This window comes from Sander vitreus, chromosome 8 (genome assembly GCF_031162955.1).
Source record: "Sander vitreus isolate 19-12246 chromosome 8, sanVit1, whole genome shotgun sequence".
Classification (NCBI taxonomy): Eukaryota; Metazoa; Chordata; class Actinopteri; order Perciformes; family Percidae; genus Sander; species Sander vitreus.
Genome location: NC_135862.1, coordinates 229,192 through 247,220, shown reverse-complemented (window position 1 = coordinate 247,220; position 18,029 = coordinate 229,192). Strand labels below are relative to the sequence as shown.

General features: G+C 41.6%; 1 protein-coding gene across 1 annotated transcript; it reads left to right on the top strand.

Annotated features, from left to right (window-relative positions):
- The first annotated feature begins 586 nt into the window (after nucleotides 1-586).
- tph2 (tryptophan hydroxylase 2 (tryptophan 5-monooxygenase)) lies at nucleotides 587-13,555 on the top strand. Its single transcript, XM_078256260.1, has 11 exons — nucleotides 587-896; nucleotides 2,125-2,259; nucleotides 3,100-3,286; nucleotides 3,651-3,745; nucleotides 4,024-4,091; nucleotides 5,166-5,362; nucleotides 7,674-7,809; nucleotides 7,996-8,122; nucleotides 8,649-8,744; nucleotides 9,614-9,747; nucleotides 10,119-13,555. Exons 1-11 carry the CDS (start codon nucleotides 735-737, stop codon nucleotides 10,291-10,293), a joined length of 1,512 nt encoding a protein of 503 aa, XP_078112386.1. The 5' UTR covers nucleotides 587-734; the 3' UTR covers nucleotides 10,294-13,555.
- Nucleotides 13,556-18,029: the final 4,474 nt, after the last annotated feature.

Genomic DNA, 18,029 nt, shown 5'->3' with positions numbered 1-18,029 from the left:
CATCAGGCTCCTCCTCCTCCTCATCAGGCTCCTCCCCCTACTCAGGCTCCTCCTCCTCCTCTGGCTCCTTCTCCCCCTCCTCAGGCTCCTTCTCCTCCTCAGGCTTCTCCTCCTCCTCAGCCTCCTCCTCTTTCTCCTCCTCCTCCTCCTCCTCTGGCTCCTCCTCTGGCTCCTCCTCTGTCTCCTCCCTCATATGTTTGCTTTTACATGGAGAGAAAGGAGCTCAGAGCCCCGACCGATCCTGCACATCTCCTCTGAGCAGCAGCATTATCAGCAGCAGCAGCAGCAGCAGCAGCAGCTGGAACGCTTTCAGCAAAAACCAGTCAGAGTTTGTTTTATACAACAAAAGGAGAAGAAAAGGATATTTTGAGAGAGACAAAATCAGACTTTTTGAGAGAAAAAGTTGAATATTTTGAGGAAAAAGCTGGACTTAGTTTGAGAGAGAACCCTGTGATCTCTGAGCAGCAGTAGTGTGTGTGTCTGCGAGCAGTAGTGTGTGTGTGTGTGTGTGTGTGTGTGTGAGCAGTAGTGTGCCTGCGAGCAATAGTGTGTGTGCGAGCAGTAGTGTGTGTGTGTGTGAGCAGTAGTGTGTGTGTGAGCAGTAGTGTGTGTGTGTGTGTGTGTGTGTGTGTGTGTGTGTGTGAGCAGTAGTGTGTGTGCAAGCAGTAGTGTGTGTGTGTGTGCAAGCGTCTGTCAGTCTGGAGCCCTGGTACTCGTACACCCACTGGTACCCCATGGCGTCGGCCCACGTGAAGAAGAGCCCGGCAGAGCGTCCGGCGCCGGTGCCGCGGATGCAGCCCGCCATGATGATGTTCTCCAGTAAGTACTGGTCCCGGAGGGGGATGTCGCTGGACTCGGCCATGTTCCAGCAGCAGAGACACACTGGGGGGCAGATGGTGAGAAACACAGCTCTTTGTTTTGGGGCCCTTTTATCCGTAAAAAAAACCAAACGTGTGAGGGAGGATTAGTGAAGTTCAGCACTTCTCAAAGTCCGAACCAAGGTCCCCGAGCCCGCACCAAAACCCTCGTTCCCAGGACGGCCCTTACTACTTGTTGTCTGGAGTTTGAACCTTCAGGGCTGAAAGCACTTAATTAGAAGTCTCTTTGGATGAAAGCGTCAGCTAAATGACATGTAATGTAATGTGATGTCTAATCTATTGAATACATTGCAAAGGGTATCGTTTCTCTTTTGAAATACATTTTCTATCGCTAAATCAATTATTATGGACGTCAAATATACACAAAAGAAATCAACAAAACGTTAAAAAAAGGCACAAAAAAGCGCTGAAAAAACATCGGGGTGAAAAAAGCTGAAATAAACATCAAAAAATGCAACAAAAACGTCCTGACATTTACTGCATGAAGCTGGAAACAAGGTCAGAATCCCACCGATCCAAACCCTGACCAGGGACCAGAGAACCTGAACACATGAGGTCCAGTCCTCTGAGCTGGGATATGAACCAGCTGCAGAGCTAGTTCAGGTGTTTGTAATATTACGGTTGGTGAAGGATGTGTAATATCTTTCATTTGATACGACATTATGCAATACGTAAGTTATTGATCACAGCAGGATTAAATGGGATATGTGAAGTCTGGGGAGAATATATGTGCAATATGAGAGGGGGGAGGGGGGTAGTAGGTTGTCTGATGGGGGTCTCTGTGAGGTTGAGCTTTATCTGTAGTGCATTGCCTTTGTATGAGATAATTGTATGTTTATTGTTTTTTTGCCATTTTTGTTCTGAAGCTGCAGCTGTAATTATTCTTTCATCACGTGTCTGGGGGGTTAGGGTTAAACCCTAACCCCCCAGACACGCTGGAACTCACCTTAAATATTAATTCATGGAAGAAAAGCCAAAACACCAAACAATAACTATAAAATCTAATGTAAAAACACTTCATCATTTATTTATGACCCTGACAGATGCTGTGTGTGTGTGTGTGTGTGTGTGTGTGTGTGTGTGTGTGTGTGCAGCCATTTAGTTTTAATGGATCTTTTGAATGTGAGAAGACAGATCTGAGTCTGCTCTCCTGATGCTACAGTTTCATTTTTAAGCAGCTGTTTCTCCCAGGGTTCAGTCTGTTTTCTCTCTGTGTGTTTGTGTGGTTGCTTTGGGGACCGTCCAGTCGAGGCGTCCGTCCTTCTGTCCCATCAGCGAGACGCCGGGCACAGAGAGCGCCGAGGATTCTGGGAAAACAGCGGTAGTGTTTTCTCTGAAGAACAAAGTGGGCTGTCTGGTCAAAGCTCTGAGAATCTTCCAGGTAAAACGTCCCCGTTACCTCTTTCTTCTTTAAAGGTGCTCTATGAGTTCCTGCATGACGTCACTTTTGTCTTCGTTCCAAGTAAATACCAAACTAAACAGAGCAAGCTCGCCCCTCCCCCCATGTTTCTGTAACTGTCATGACTAACTGACTAACTGTCACTTATGCTGCATTCCAGGCAACCCGTAACTCGTGTTTTCACAACCTCCTCCCCGTGAAAGTGCCCTGGAGCGGCAGTCAAACCCATAACTTACTCAGCGTGAACTTGCACCAGATCGTTGTACTCCGGGTTACAGTTTTAGACATCACACACACATAAACAACAATGGCGACCCCCTGTTGATGCTGTACAGACGCCGGTGAAATAGAAATAGACATAAATAGGCAACGTAAAGTAATTCCCCACTTTGTAATCAAAACAATACACATACGATTGTGTACTACTACGGTTATGTTTATTAAATGAAGCCCAAAATATGTCGCCGACTCGAAATCGCTAGTATCAGGTAGCGCTCACCCACTCCCCCAACCATCTTGTCTGTGATTTGGCTGGACCGTGGCTTGTTGTATTTTGGTGCACAGCCTGTGCCTCTAGTGTTTGTTTGGCGTGTACGACCCCTGTGTTGTCTCCTGAGACCAGGCTTTTTTACGGTGTGTTCAGGGACCAGGCAGCTAGCGGATCAAGGAGAGATGACTACCATTTGAGACTAAAATGAAATCACGCTGAAACCATGCAGGAACTCATAGTGCACCTTTAATTATAGGAATGACTTAGCCCTATTTTTCGAGTCAACCATATTATTATGTGTTTACCCCTCATCCCCCCCCCCCCCCCCCCAGGAGCAGCGAATCAACCTGTCCCACATCGAGTCCCGTGCGTCCCGGCGTGTCCTGAGCGAGGTGGAGATCTTGGCCGTCTGCAGCTGCAGCCAGAGAGAGTTCAGCGAGCTGCTGACGCTGCTCAGGGACGCCGTCAGCATCATCTCTGTCAACACGCCGCCCAATGCTTGGGCCGCCGCCGATGAAGGTCTGTGATGTCATCGCTTACATCACAGATACCACACACAGAGTCTCTTACATCACAGATACCACACACAGCTTTCTCATCATTTATCTGATCTTTTGAATCAATCAAACTAAGAATAAAGGCGGAATATTTCGAGGATGCATTTTAAAATATTTTGAGACAGAAATCATAATATTTTGAGTAAAAAGTCAAAGTCATAAAAATTGGAAAATAAAAGTTACAATATACAGGAAAAAAAAGTTGTGTGTGTGTTGTGGTTATATCAGAGGGAGACGATGTTTGTTGTGTGTGTATATATATATATATATATATATATATATATATATATAATATATGTTGCTGTGTCTACCTGAATCAGAGGCAGACGATGTTCCCTGGTTCCCGATGAAGATCTCTGAGTTGGATCAGTGTTCTCACCGAGTGTTGATGTACGGATCAGAGCTGGACGCCGACCATCCGGTATGCCTCACTTATCCTCACACACACATATACACATGTACACGCTCAATGGTGTTTTTTGCCTCCAACGTTGCCTTCCAGGCAGCTAACCCTAACCCTAAACATAACCATTGCCGCGCTGCCTGTTTGATAAGCGCTATATAAATTAAATGTATTATTATTATTATTATACACACATACTTATATACATATATACACACACACACATATACTTTTAATATGTAAATATAATATGTGAGTTTCTCAACCTCTGACCTTTGACCTGTTCTTCCTGTCAGGGCTTTAAAGATGAAGTTTACCGTCAGAGGAGAAAATACTTTGTGGAAGTGGCCATGAATTATAAATTGTAAGTATTGTATATGTTTCTCAGTTTTGAAGATGTTTTTATATCTTCATATATTATGAAACGCTCAATGTTGAGCACGTCTGTGACAAAAATGTGACACGTCTTCCTCAGCATCTTCCTCATCTACAACGTTATTGTAAACACTATTATATTATATTAGATTAGATTAGATTCAACTGTATTGTCATTGTGCAGAGTACAAAGACAATGAAATGCAGTTTGCGTCCAACCAGAAGTGCAGAAAGGTGAAAAGTGCAATGTGTGATATACAAGTACAGACAGGACAAGACATATAGTGCAGTGTAGACAGTAGTTAACAGTTGGTTAACAGAAGGTGGTTTAGAGTGATATAAATTAAATATAAATGTGTGTAGTGTATTAGCAGTTACCTTATAAGAGCAGAATAAATATGGATATGTAATATTAACAATGTATGAGCAACATGTACAGATATGTGCAATGTAGTAGGAGTGACATTATAGTAGTAATAATAATATAGATATATGCAGTGTTATAGCAGAATATATAATGAAAAAACTGAAAAAAGGATATTTTGAATGAACCATATAGACAGATATGTACAGTATGTACAGCTATGAGCAGTGTGGTAACATTAGCATATTTTAGCATGTTAGCATATAATGTATATAGTCTCTCATGTCCAGACCCTTCTCCACAGCGCTGCGTAGGAGGGTCTGACTAGTCCACACAGCATTCTGGGATGGGAGGAAAACGTGCTCTGGTTTATTGGCATTTCTTTAAACCAATCAGAAAAGTTGTAGTTTTCAGTAATTGACAGTGTCGTGTTGAGCCAGTTTGTGACACGTTGAAAAAACAGTCGAAAAATATTGTAAAAGGGGCGTCAAACCCGCTTAAAATAATGTTTAAAAATAGCATCAAGATGCCAAAGAAGACAAAAAAAAGGTCCAAACAAGTGACAGAAACATGTTCTGACATGTCTCTGGTTTGACGTGATGTGTCTCTGGTTCTGGTTCTAACGTGTTGTGGTTCTGGTTCTGTCTGTGTCTGTGGTTCTGGTTCTAACGTGTCTCTGGTTCTGTGTCCTGTGTGCAGTGGGCAGCCCATCCCCTGTATAGAGTACACAGAGGAGGAGGTCCGTACGTGGGGCGTGGTGTTCAGGGAGCTGACCCAGCTGTACCCGACTCACGCCTGCAGAGAGTACCTTAAGAACCTGCCGCTGCTCAGGAAACACTGCGGTTACCGTGATGACAACATCCCACAGCTGGAGGACGTCTCCCTGTTTCTCAAAGGTCTGTCACAACACAATCACGTCTCAGTCCATCGGGAATGCAGTTTCACTTTTAAGGTATTTTCTCGACGGTCAGCAACACTTGGCCTGCGTACTGGTTTGGTTCCGCGGGCTCTCTGACCCACATCCAGATGTTGGGTCTGGGAACTCACCATTGGCTGGGCTCAATCCGAGGGGCGGGATAAACGGTTGTCTTTCAAATTCCCTCTGCACCAATAGGATAGCTCTCCAACCAACCAGAGCAGAGCTAGCTGATAGATTCCACTTTAAACTCTGAACACATCTTCCTTTTTTAAGAATGAGTTCAGGGCCGTTCTTTGTTCTTTTCTCAAAGAAAAGCTGAACTCCAAGTTTTCCAGAAGATCACTGTTCCCAGCAGCAGCAGCCATAAGCCCCGCCCACTGACTCTATACACGATGTGATTGGCCTGACCAGAATTTGGTTTTTCCAGCTCCCAGGCCAACGGAGAGTTGCTAGACCCCCCTGGCTGCAAATTACATTTGCTTGCCTCTAGGGTGGTCTAGATTTCTAGGCTAGGCCACTGCTGTATCAACTGAACAAGATTAGCTGACTGTGGTATCATATCTCCCTAATCACAGGTCCATTTATAACAAACATGGCCGTCCCAGTCTTTGCTAACCAGAGACTTATTGTTGTTAGCTAAAGTTAGCTAATTGTGTGAATGCTGATTCAGCAGCATATCCGATTATTTATTCTTCAAATTTCTTTGGTTGCCTCTAACTTCTGCATACTTTCAGCTACAAAAAACATTCAACTATCCAAATGTTCAGTTCTTTAAGCATATGATGGGACTTCTTCAACTTTTGTTTGTTATTGATACTTTTTAAAATATTAAGCTTTTTAATTCTTTTATTTTACATTAAAATCAATGGAGCAATCTTCAAATCCTCTTCAGGCTTCTACCTTTTTGAAATGCTACTCCTCCCACATACTGTCACCTACAGATGTCAGTCAAACTTTAAACTGTTCACGAAACCTTTAGCTATTGCAGTTGTTTTCAGCTTCGTGATATCTTTTACAGTTTTTGTGGCATCACTGTTTAAGTCGAGTGTTTCATTCAGGCTTTTTCTGTGCTTATAATGAAGTGAGTATTGCATGACTTCAGGCCGTTACACACCAACCAGACGGCCGCGTGACTGATCAGTCTCCCCGAGTTGGTCCAGAAAGTTCCTCAGAACACCGAAGAGACGAGACGTAATACGTCTCCATAGCAGCAGGCGGAGCTAATCTGGATTGTCGCCCAAAAAATGAAAACCAGCAGCTGATTGGACAACACGTCACGTGGGTCTGGCTGCTGCTTCCGGAGTTTGGATTTTTAATGGCGACTCATTTAGAATACGATCTCATATTTTACTAAAACAGTTCACCAAAACGTGTTTCTGAAAACATTTGAAGAGAGAAATAGGCCGTGCAGTTGCTGAATCTGTCTTCATGTCAGATCAGCAAAGGTCAGTTTAAAAGATTTTCGTCAGATTTTGAGAGGCTTAGTCACGCTCATCCCACTCGTCATTTCCGGGTGAGTCCCGACTGCCCTGTCTCCGACTGAGCACGTCAAATCGGCCAAAATGAAGGCCGACAGCCTCTCCAGACTGTCCGGCCGATTATCGGCCCGGTGTGTAGCTGCCTTTAGAGGGTGATGACATCACTATAGTGGGAAGCCTTGAAAAATCATCTTAAAAGCTCTATGACTTGCTCTCACGCACACAATATTCACTTGTCATACACAATTTATAAGTCAAAACCTAGTGACAACTTTTCAGAAAAATATAAAAAATATTCCACTTTTGTTTCATGCATTTTTGGTGTTATTTAACATTTCATTGAAAGTTATATTAATTTAAACCAGTCCCACTTTTGCAACTATTCTCACTGCTTTACCTTCTTACGCATTAAAGCCAGCAATTTAGTTTAGCTTTAGAAATTTAGCTGTTCAGCATTCACAAGCATTTTCTGCAGGAAATGCATTTTCTAGTTTAGCATAGTCGTACTTACGGTAGTTACCCGTTACATCCAGTCCAGCAGAAGCCCCGCTGTCTCTGTCCTGATAACTGGAAAACTGTTTTATATTTTAGTGGAACTCACAAACAGAATAATCTGTCTCTTGTTCATTGATGTGCGCTGCGCGTTGCTGGTGTAGGGAAATGTTCAACACAACTCTTACAGCGGGCGGGCGTGTGACGAGTACGTGTGACAGTTTCACGGGATTGCGCCTGCTTGCCGCTCTGTTACCCCTAAGCTACTCCCCTACCTGCCCCCGCACCCCGACCTATGGTTCTCGCTGTGTGTTTCAGAGCGGTCTGGCTTCACGGTGCGACCTGTCGCAGGTTATCTTTCTCCCAGAGACTTCCTGGCTGGTTTGGCTTACAGAGTCTTCAACTGCACTCAGTACGTCCGCCACAGTACCGACCCACTGTACACACCGGAGCCGTGAGTACACACACAGACACACACACACACACACACACACACACACACACACACACACACACACACACACTCACAGAAACAGTCAACACATTAGTTTTATAATGCAGTGAAATAAAGAAACCTAACTGTATTGACTCTGTGTGTGTCTGAGCCAGATGTTGATGTTTATTCTGTGTGTGTCTGCAGGGACACGTGCCATGAGTTGCTGGGTCACGTTCCTCTGCTGGCCGATCCCAAGTTCGCTCAGTTCTCTCAGGAGATCGGCCTAGCGTCTCTGGGAGCGTCGGACGACGACGTGCAGAAACTGGCCACAGTCAGTCATCACTTTCTCTTAATAATAATAATAATAATAATAATAATAATAATAATAATCTCATATTACAGCTGTGAGTGTGACAGAGCAGAGCTTCCCAATTTTTTCCATGTGAAGGACCCCTAAATTAACTAAGTTAGACCATGTACCCACATATTATGTTTTTTGTCCCAAAAAAGACAGAAAAAACTATTTTCCTGAAAGATAGTTGGAATATATAAATAAAGATGGATTAAAAGATTAAAGATTAAACAAAGTAACGATGAATAAAAATAATAATCATTTTGTCTTTAAGTCAGGCACTCTGCTGGTTTTACATCAGTGTTTTCTAACAATTTTCTATTTTATTTTTCACAACAATTCTCAATTTTGTCTGAAAGTTTCTTGTTTAAAAAAAAAAGGCAAATCAATTCCCCCCAAACGTCTTTGCATCTTTCTCAATATGATATATATATTACAGCAGGGTACTTTACTGTATTATTTTTGAATAATCTGACTCCCGTGTCTGTTTCTGTGTTTGGTTCAGTGTTATTTCTTTACCATCGAGTTTGGACTCTGCAAACAGGACGGTCAGCTGAGAGCGTACGGAGCCGGTTTACTGTCGTCTATCGGAGAGCTGAGGGTAACACACACACATACACGCACGCACACACGCACACACGCACACACATGCACACACACACACACACACACACACACACACACACACACGCACACACACACACAACACACACACACAAAACACACACACACACACAGACGGAGACACACAGACACACACAGACATACATACACACACACACACACACACACACACACACACACACAGAACACACACACACACACACACACACACACACACAGACAGACAGACAGACAGACAAGCACACACATACAGACACACACACACACACACACACAGACACACATTTCCTGTATGGGCAGCAAGGTGAGGACCGAGTAAATGTGCCGGGGATGTGAGGACCGCCCTTTCTACTAGACAGAGGAATGCTACATTTCAACACTATATGGCTCCCTTGTTTCTTTTTCCACTTCAGTTTTTTTTAAATAACGAAAGGAAAGAACTTTAGTTTACCAGCAAAGTGAGGACCTCTCCATGAGGGTGTTATTAAGTATCTTTGTGGCCTACTATTTTTATGATAATACACACACACACACACACACACACACACACACACACACACACACACACACACACACACACTCTGAACTGTCTTAACACAACAAGTCTTTCCCAGCATGCCTTGCACACAGACTAACAGCTGCCTGTGTTTCCCAGCATGCCCTGCAGACTAAACGCTGCCTGTTTCCCAGCATGCCTTGCACACAGACTAACAGCTGCCTGTGCTTCCCAGCATGCCTTGCACACAGACTAACAGCTGCCTGTGTTTCCCAGCATGCCCTGTATACTAACAGCTGCCTGTGTTTCCCAGCATGCCCTGTATACTAACAGCTGCCTGTGTTTCCCAGCATGCCCTGTCGGAAGCAGCGTGCGTGCGGCTGTTTGACCCTAAGACGACCTGTAACCAGGAGTGTCTGATCACCACCTTCCAGGATGTTTACTTTGTCTCCGAGAGCTTCGAGGAGGCCAAGGAGAAGATGAGGTAAACACTGACAGACTACTTACAGGTTTACATTCAGCTTCTTATCAACGTTAAACATGTTTGTTGGAGTTAGAATTGTTAGGGACAACATGTCATCAAATGATGCCGATGTCAGCAGATTATAACTACTCTGTCTCTCTGTGTCTCTGTCTCTCTCTCTGTGTCTCTGTCTCTCTGTCACTTTATCTCTCTGTGTCTGTCTCTCTCTGTCTCTCTTGGTCTCTCTGGGTCTCTGTCTCTTTGTCACTTTGTCTCTTTGTGTCTGTTTCTCTGTGTCTTTCTCTCTGTCTCTCTGGGTCTCTGTCTCTCTGTCACTTTGTCTCTCTGTGTCTGTCTCTCGCTGTCTCTCTATCTCTATGTCGGTCTCTCAGGGAGTTTGCCAAGACGATAAAGCGTCCGTTCTCGGTGTACTACAACCCGTACACGCAGAGCATCGACCTGCTGAAAGACACCGGCAGCATTGAGAACGTGGTGCAGGATCTCCGCAGCGACCTGACCACTGTCTGCGATGCGCTGGGCAAGATGAACACCTACATGGGCATCTGACATGCAGCGCTCTAATTGGTTCACAGCCTCACACCTGTGACACAAACACAGGAACATGAAGCTATCGCTGTCTGAGCCCGCTGTTATTAAGGCTTGTAACAACGCATTGTGTAACAAAACATCAACATGAAATACATGTTAACTTCACTATGTGTAACAACACCTGCTTTATGTTATAATTTTCCGCAGTTTGTAATAAAAATCCCTAAACGCAATGTGTAATAAATTACAAAATGCAAAGGGTTACAATTACACGAAAATGTAATAATAGTATAGTAGTGTAGTAACCAACCAAAGGAATTGTTGTTTTGGAAAGGCATTTGAAGAGAACATTTAAAAATTTAAATAAATAAAGGCTATTTTACCACAAAATATTTTAATATCTTGTCTCTTACATAATGCGGAAGAATTGATTACATATTGCGTTTGGGGTTTTTAATACAAAATGCGGCAGATTATTACATAACGAAGTTATAACATTTATTACATTTTGATGTTTTATTGCAAGGCTTCCAAGCGGTTAGTAAAAGCTTTATTAATGCTTAATTACATCATCCACCGGAGCTTTATATGCAGTTCCTTTTGGGTTGCCAGGTTGTGAACAGCTGCTGTTGTAAATCCTCTTTAGAGTCCAGTACAGACTAAAGATTAATCTTCAGCCCATGTGTTGTCTTACATTCGACCACGGATTTGTCGTCGTCCCGTTTCAAAACTGAAATCAACAAGTTTTTGTCTTTTTTTCAACACTTTTGGTGCTTTTTTTTTTTTTTACGTTTAACGCTTCTTTTCACTACCATGTATAAACACCACCAACAGCAACTCATAATTTCAATTTCTATTTTATTTGTAAGGGACAATGTGCAATTAAAACATAAATGTAACCATTTGATGCATTGCACCAGAGTTAGTCTCAGACTAATTTACATCTGCAGTCCCACAGGAAGCACAAATACAACATTTTAAAAATCCAACATCGCTCAATAAGTAAAAAAACAAGTAACAAATAGCAGTATATTACATTTCATATCACAGGTACACACACACGCATGCACCATATGATCAAGGGGTGCAGCGGCATGCACAGCACAACCCCCCCATTCACACACACGCACATGCACGCATGCACGCACACAAACACGCATAACTAATTTTACACATTTTTTAAATGCATGGTCAAAAAACCTCATTTATAGAAAATAATACCTAATCTTTGAGTTAAAAAAAGATGAAATTATGAATTATTTAGGTTAATATTAAAGGAAGGTTAAAGGGATATTTCACCGTTGGAAAGATGAATATATCTTTAAATTGGGTCACTTATGTAGTAGAAATGTGAACATTTTTTTAGAAATTGGTGGCTTCTAGGCCGAGAAAAGCCAGAAAATGTGTTTTTGGCTCATGTGGATGAAAGACACCAAATCCCACAATGCACTTGCTTCGCTGCTTTAGCGTCTACGCCCAAGCCACGCCTACCGTTACAGACAGACAGTGAGACAGTCAACTCAACTTTAGTGTGTTTTATTGTCATTTCAACCATATACACGAAACAGCGTTTCACCGTGGCTCAAGTGGTTACACAATTAAAATATGTAAAACGACATTATATAAAAACGACATACAAAACAGGCTTCATTTAGTGCACACACGATATGCTCTGTAAAGTTCAGCTAACACATAGCTACTAGCAATAGTGCTTGGTGGGCTGTATCACCGAGTATAAAAATTTGCGTGTAATGTAGAATGGTCGGCATTTAACAGTCACAAACTCCACCAGCATTTAGCAGTTAGTTGGATACAAGCACCCCCATTTCTGCACCAGGCAGTCCGTGTTAACACAGCCCACCTCCACTAGCTAGTCTTACCCGGCGTAGAGCAGCCAGCCTGGTAGCTGGATAGTCCGATACAGCAATTGTTTCCACAACAACAAAAACACAGCAGTCTCTGTACTCGTGTTGGGAGTTTGGTTAAAGTTGGTTGTAGTCCAGTTTGTTGTCTAATGAGCGGACACTTGCAAGCAGGATTGATGGAACAGGTGGCCAACTAGCGTTAGTTTTCCACAGGCAAACTCGTTCAACGTCCCCCGCTGATGATGTCTCTTTACCGGCCAGAGGCTTTGAGCAGCACCGCTGGTCTCCATAGCCGGCGGGCAAAGCTCTGTCGAGTATTCCGTCTGTAATAAAGTGTCCTGCATATTCTCTGATCTGTACCAATGTATCCCGTATACGTGTGCGGTAGTTTGAATGCACGTAATTGTTGTTCTAAAATTTCCTTCGGGATGAATAAATCTATCTATCTAAAGTTTTGATGCTGAGAAGCTACTACGCTACGTGAGGATTCAAGATAGCTGACAGTCAATTTTGGTTCGTGAAATTTCGGAGAATGCCGGAGTCCAACCCCCTATGGGCTATGCGGAAGTAGCTCCTAGTACTGGCTGTAGTCCTTTGCCTCTGGGCAAAAATCTTCCGATGATGCAAAAATCGTCGTTTTACGTCATCGGAAGATTCTTTTGCAGACCCACAATACAGAGATCTCTGGTCTCAGGGGGACATGAGGGAGGGAAGCACAAAAATACTATCGTGTTTCTACTGATACACAGCTTAATGCTAAATCGGTGAAGTATCCCTTTAATCACAGAAGGGTATATGTCAACAGTCGGGATACTGTTTTGAAACATTTACATTTTTTTTCAAATGCTAAATTGAATAAAACGCAAAAGTCAATGAACGTAGAGATCCGATCTTTTGTTGTACTTGCGAACCGCATTGTATGGAATCCTTCGTGTTATTTTTGGGTAAATACAATTAGGTAGTTAAAAAGAATCCCAGATTTCTGATATAGAAATGGGTAAAATTTGACCTGAAGACAACACAAGGGTTAGTCTTCTTGCAGTCTGCAGCGTTCCGAAAGCTTCCTTTGGTCTGATTTGGACTTTAGGTAATAATGACGTTATAAATGTTTGTGATAAATGTTTGTTATAAATGTTTAACTTTATCAAAGTGAATGTAAGAATCGGGACAGAGAAATGTGAGCAGATGTTGGTCATGTTGCTTCAGTTTGTTTTTGTTCCTCTGTACCTTTCAAAATAAAAGAAATATTGTGACTATAGTATTGTAAATATTATAAAGACTGCCTCTAGGGGTCTCTCAATTTAAGTGATAACACTTAGCATTTGCAACATTTTTGTCATTTTTCAGTGTCATTAGAAACATGAGCAGACATGTTGCTTCAGTTTGTGTCGTTAGTTTGTTGTTGTCCTTCAAAATAAAAGAAATGTAAACCTGCAGCTGGCGGAGATGATTCTTGAGACTTATAGAAACATAAAAAGGACAGTTTCTACCTATGTTATGGGACTTATAGAAACATAGACAGTTTCTACCTATGTTATCGGACTTATAGAAACAGACAGTTTCTACCTATGTTATCGGACTTATAGAAACAGAAATATAGACAGTTTCTACCTATGTTATCGGACTTATAGAAACAGAAATATAGACAGTTTCTACCTATGTTATGAGAATTATAGAAACAGAAATATAGACAGTTTCTACCTATGTTATGAGAATTATAGAAACAGAAATATAGACAGTTTCTACCTATGTTATGAGACTTATAGAAACAGAAATATCAGACAGTTTCTACCTATGTTATAGGACTTATAGAAACAGAAAAATAGACAGTTTCTACGTATGTTATAGGACTTATAGAAACAGAAACATAGACAGTTTCTACCTATGTTATAGGACTTATAGAAACAGAAAAATAGACAGTTTCTACGTATGTTATAGGACTTATAGAAACAGAAACATAGACAGTTTCTACCTATGTTATAGGACTTATAGAAACAGAAAAATAGACTATATAGAAAAAAATTTAAAAATAGAGTTTATTCCAGATCTGCGGTGCATGGAAACTAAAAGCTGATAAGTTGCTTCTGCGTGTTTGTTTCTGACCATCGGGTTGCTGACTTGCTGTCAGGAAGCCTCCTCTTCCTCTGCACCAAGACACGTTTCCTCAGCCAATCAGAGCGTGAGGACCTTGAACACGCCCAGACCCTGACCTCTGACCCCTGTGAGGACAGATGGATGTTCAGAGGTAACAAACTGTCATCAGCGTGTTAGTTAGTCGCAGTAAACACACACGCAGCGTCTCTGCTGTCAGCCTGGTTTTATTCCAAGAAACAGGAAAATAAATATAAATACTGAAAGAAACACTGACACCAAGACAACCAAAGCAACAAAAAATGAGAAAAAATCTACAAAAAGCGCCAATATTCACAAGTAACAAACTTTAATCAACGTGTTCATTAGGCGTCTCTGCTGTCAGCCTGGTTGTTACTTCAAGAAACTAAATATAATATATGTAAAATAATTTAAAAAAAACTTTGATGAAGCCTCAAAAATGTATTGAAAAAAGGGAGAAGAAGAACGTAAAAAAGTGTGTCAGAGCGCCGAGCCTGCACTGCCAAGATTTAGTAACGTGTGTGTGTGTTTGTGTGTGTGTGTGTGTGTGTGTGTTGTCTGGGCTTGTCGAGGTTAAACAGCATGACATCCTGCTGAGGGTGGAACTTCCTTCAACACTTTAACACTTTTCAACACGCATACACACATGCACGCACACACACACATTTACACAAACACACACACACACACACGCACACACGAGCACATACACACAAACACACACACACACACACACACACACACACACAGACATACACACGAGCACATACACACAAACACACACACAGACATACACAAACACACACACACGCACACACACACACACACACGCACACACACACACACATAAACACGCATACACACAAACACACACAGCCACACACACACTATTGTGATATAGTATTATCAGCTAAATGTAATTAAAGTATCCAAAGTTAAAAGACGAAACAAATCAAGATAATCATTTTCCCATTTAAAAATGAAGTTGGTTTTGATGATGTGAACTCCATACTGCTGCTCATGTAACAGTGTTTACACATTTTATATCCTCCTGTAAACTCATTTAGAAAGTATTTTAGAAAATAAGGTTAAGATAGAAACTGGTCTGTAGAAGATTAATTGATCAGTTCTCAACTATTCTGATAATCCATTAATCAGTCTGAGTCATTGATGATAAATCAGGTAATCTAGTGTTATGTCAGCTTGTTAAATGTGAATATGTTCAAGTTTCTTCTCTCCTCTGGGACAGGAAACTGAATATCTTTGAGTTGTGGACAAAACAGTCCAGTTGTAAAGCAACATCCCGTGTTTCATACACTGCACGACCCCAGAAAAGGCTTCCTAGTCTAAAGAGGGGTCAAAGGTTATCACTCCTGGGTTAGTTCAGTTCAGTTTAGACACTTTTTCTAATCCCAACGGGTGATTCATTCACAGCTTTCGAGTCCATGAAGTCAGTTTGAACAAACAATAGTTGAAAGTGTTACAAATGTCGGAGGAAACAGGTTACAATAACTAAGATCCTTAAATTAAAACATTAAATAAAAGCAATACAAAAGAGACAATTACAGTTTTTTTCTATTGCTTAAGCACTATGTTGAAAGCAGGGATCATTTTTTCAAAACACTACACACAATTAGCACAACCACACACCCAATTAACTAATTTATAAAAAACATATTTTGTTACCATATGAAACACACACGTTTCATATGACTTAGTTCTGTTTGAACCAGTTACACACTGCTGTTGCCTAAAACACTTTTAGCAATCCTACTTCTCAGTGACTAGAGTACTGTAACTGAAATACACAGAGAAAGTGCAAATATACAATAAGTTCACCAAACACTACACATGACCAATGCTGCAGACTGAGGAAAATATAATGTATTTCTCTCCATATACCTAAATCAGTCAACATGTCAACATGGAGAATCCCAACAACAACATGTCGCAGTTTTAGTGTGCATAACACTATTCACTCAGCAAACAACAGACAAACATCAAATACTGGATACAGTACAGGCTACAATCACAGAAAAAAAAGACCTGAAAAAGTAGAGAAAACATTTATCTCTTCGCCTAGCTGGATCTAGCCAGAGAATTTCATCCACATCACAGGCGATATATCCTCATTGGCAAGACAACGTCGGAAGAACCATCGTTAATGTCGAATCCATCCTTGCACAGCTGCAAGTTGACCTGTTCACAGGCGTCCTCCATGGCCTGAATGAGGGGGTACCTCCTCCTCTACTTCCTTCTCCTCCTCTGTGGATTCCCCCTTTCATCCTCCCTCTTCTTCTGACTGCTTTCATGTGGGGTTGAAGGCACGTGAACTTACCTGCTGCATTTTTATAGTGCTTAAACCTGATTGGTGTGTCTACAATTAAGCAATCATGTGTTTGTGTACCTGATGGCTGTGTTTCACAGATTGGCTCATAGCTTTGGTCATGTGACAGTCAGTGCTCTGGAAGTGCAAGGAAGTGACATCATGATATCCTTCTGTGTCTAATGTATACAAATGTGTTTAGTGTTCTGTAAATCACTGTGTGTATTGTTTTGTAAAAAGTGTGAGGCTGACATTGTGCTGATAGTGGTGCACATCTGGGCCAATGTTTTGCTCTTTGAGTGTAAGGTTTTAATAATACAATACTTTTGATTTCAGTGTGTGAGCAATCAGCAAAAACTGTAAGAAAGACAATAATAAAGCACTATAAAAAACAACAAGAACTGTCGTCTCTGTGGCAGCCATCATTTCAGACGAGCATTGTTTGTGTTTAGCTGAAGGAATTAAAGACCCCCCACACACACACACACACACACACACACACACACTCACACACTCCCTCAAAATACTTCCAACATCCCTTTTTGTATTTGATGACCTTAGTATCACATACTTGATATGTAAAACAGTATGGAACGTTTTATGGAAAAGGCTGTTTCCATCAATCATGAATGAAATGTAGGATCCTTGGAATCTGTGATTAGAAGAGACAAATGGGAGAGGATCTTTCATAATAATCCTACTCCTGAACAGTCTTTCTCCCTGACTTCGCCCCGGCTGACGGCCACAAGGGGACCATTAGTGTGGAAAGGCTCTTAAAACCTCCTTACAAGGCAATAAAAAGGAAGATTTATAGTAGATTATTTATTTTTTAATATTCCCATTTAGATTCAGAGTCTTTTTTATAAGGGTGTCCTGGCCGAGACAGCAGCATTCAAAGTTTCAACATAAAAACAAACGACAGACTTAAAACAAGAAATTACATCCAACAACCAATGATCAGAGTTTAGTAACAAGACATGTTCAGTCTGTGCTCAGAAAGTTCTTAGTCCTGTCATCCATGTTAATTAAACTTTAAAAGCACTTTCACCAAACACAGTACGGGTTGTGACCGAAGGTTGCAGCTACCGATAGACGTCAGTAGTGAACAGAAATAATGCAATATGGCCTTAAAAAGAAAAATATACCAGCGCTCCATTATGTGGTTTTATAAAGAAGACAAACCAACTTTCTCAGATAAACTGCAATGATGTGTGCAGAAACGCAAATCTGAGACAAATCGTAACGCAGCATGGTGCACTGAAACATTTTCAGAGAAGATGAATTTCCATGAATGAATACAAGTGTTTAAAAAGAGATTAAAGGAGCCACTGGACAGGATGGTCAGCCGGAGTTATATTACTTAAAAACGTTCTCCCCATCTACCCCGATCTCTCCCCCAGACAAATTAAAAGAAATTCCCCGGTGTCACAGAATGACAATTCATTTTAAAT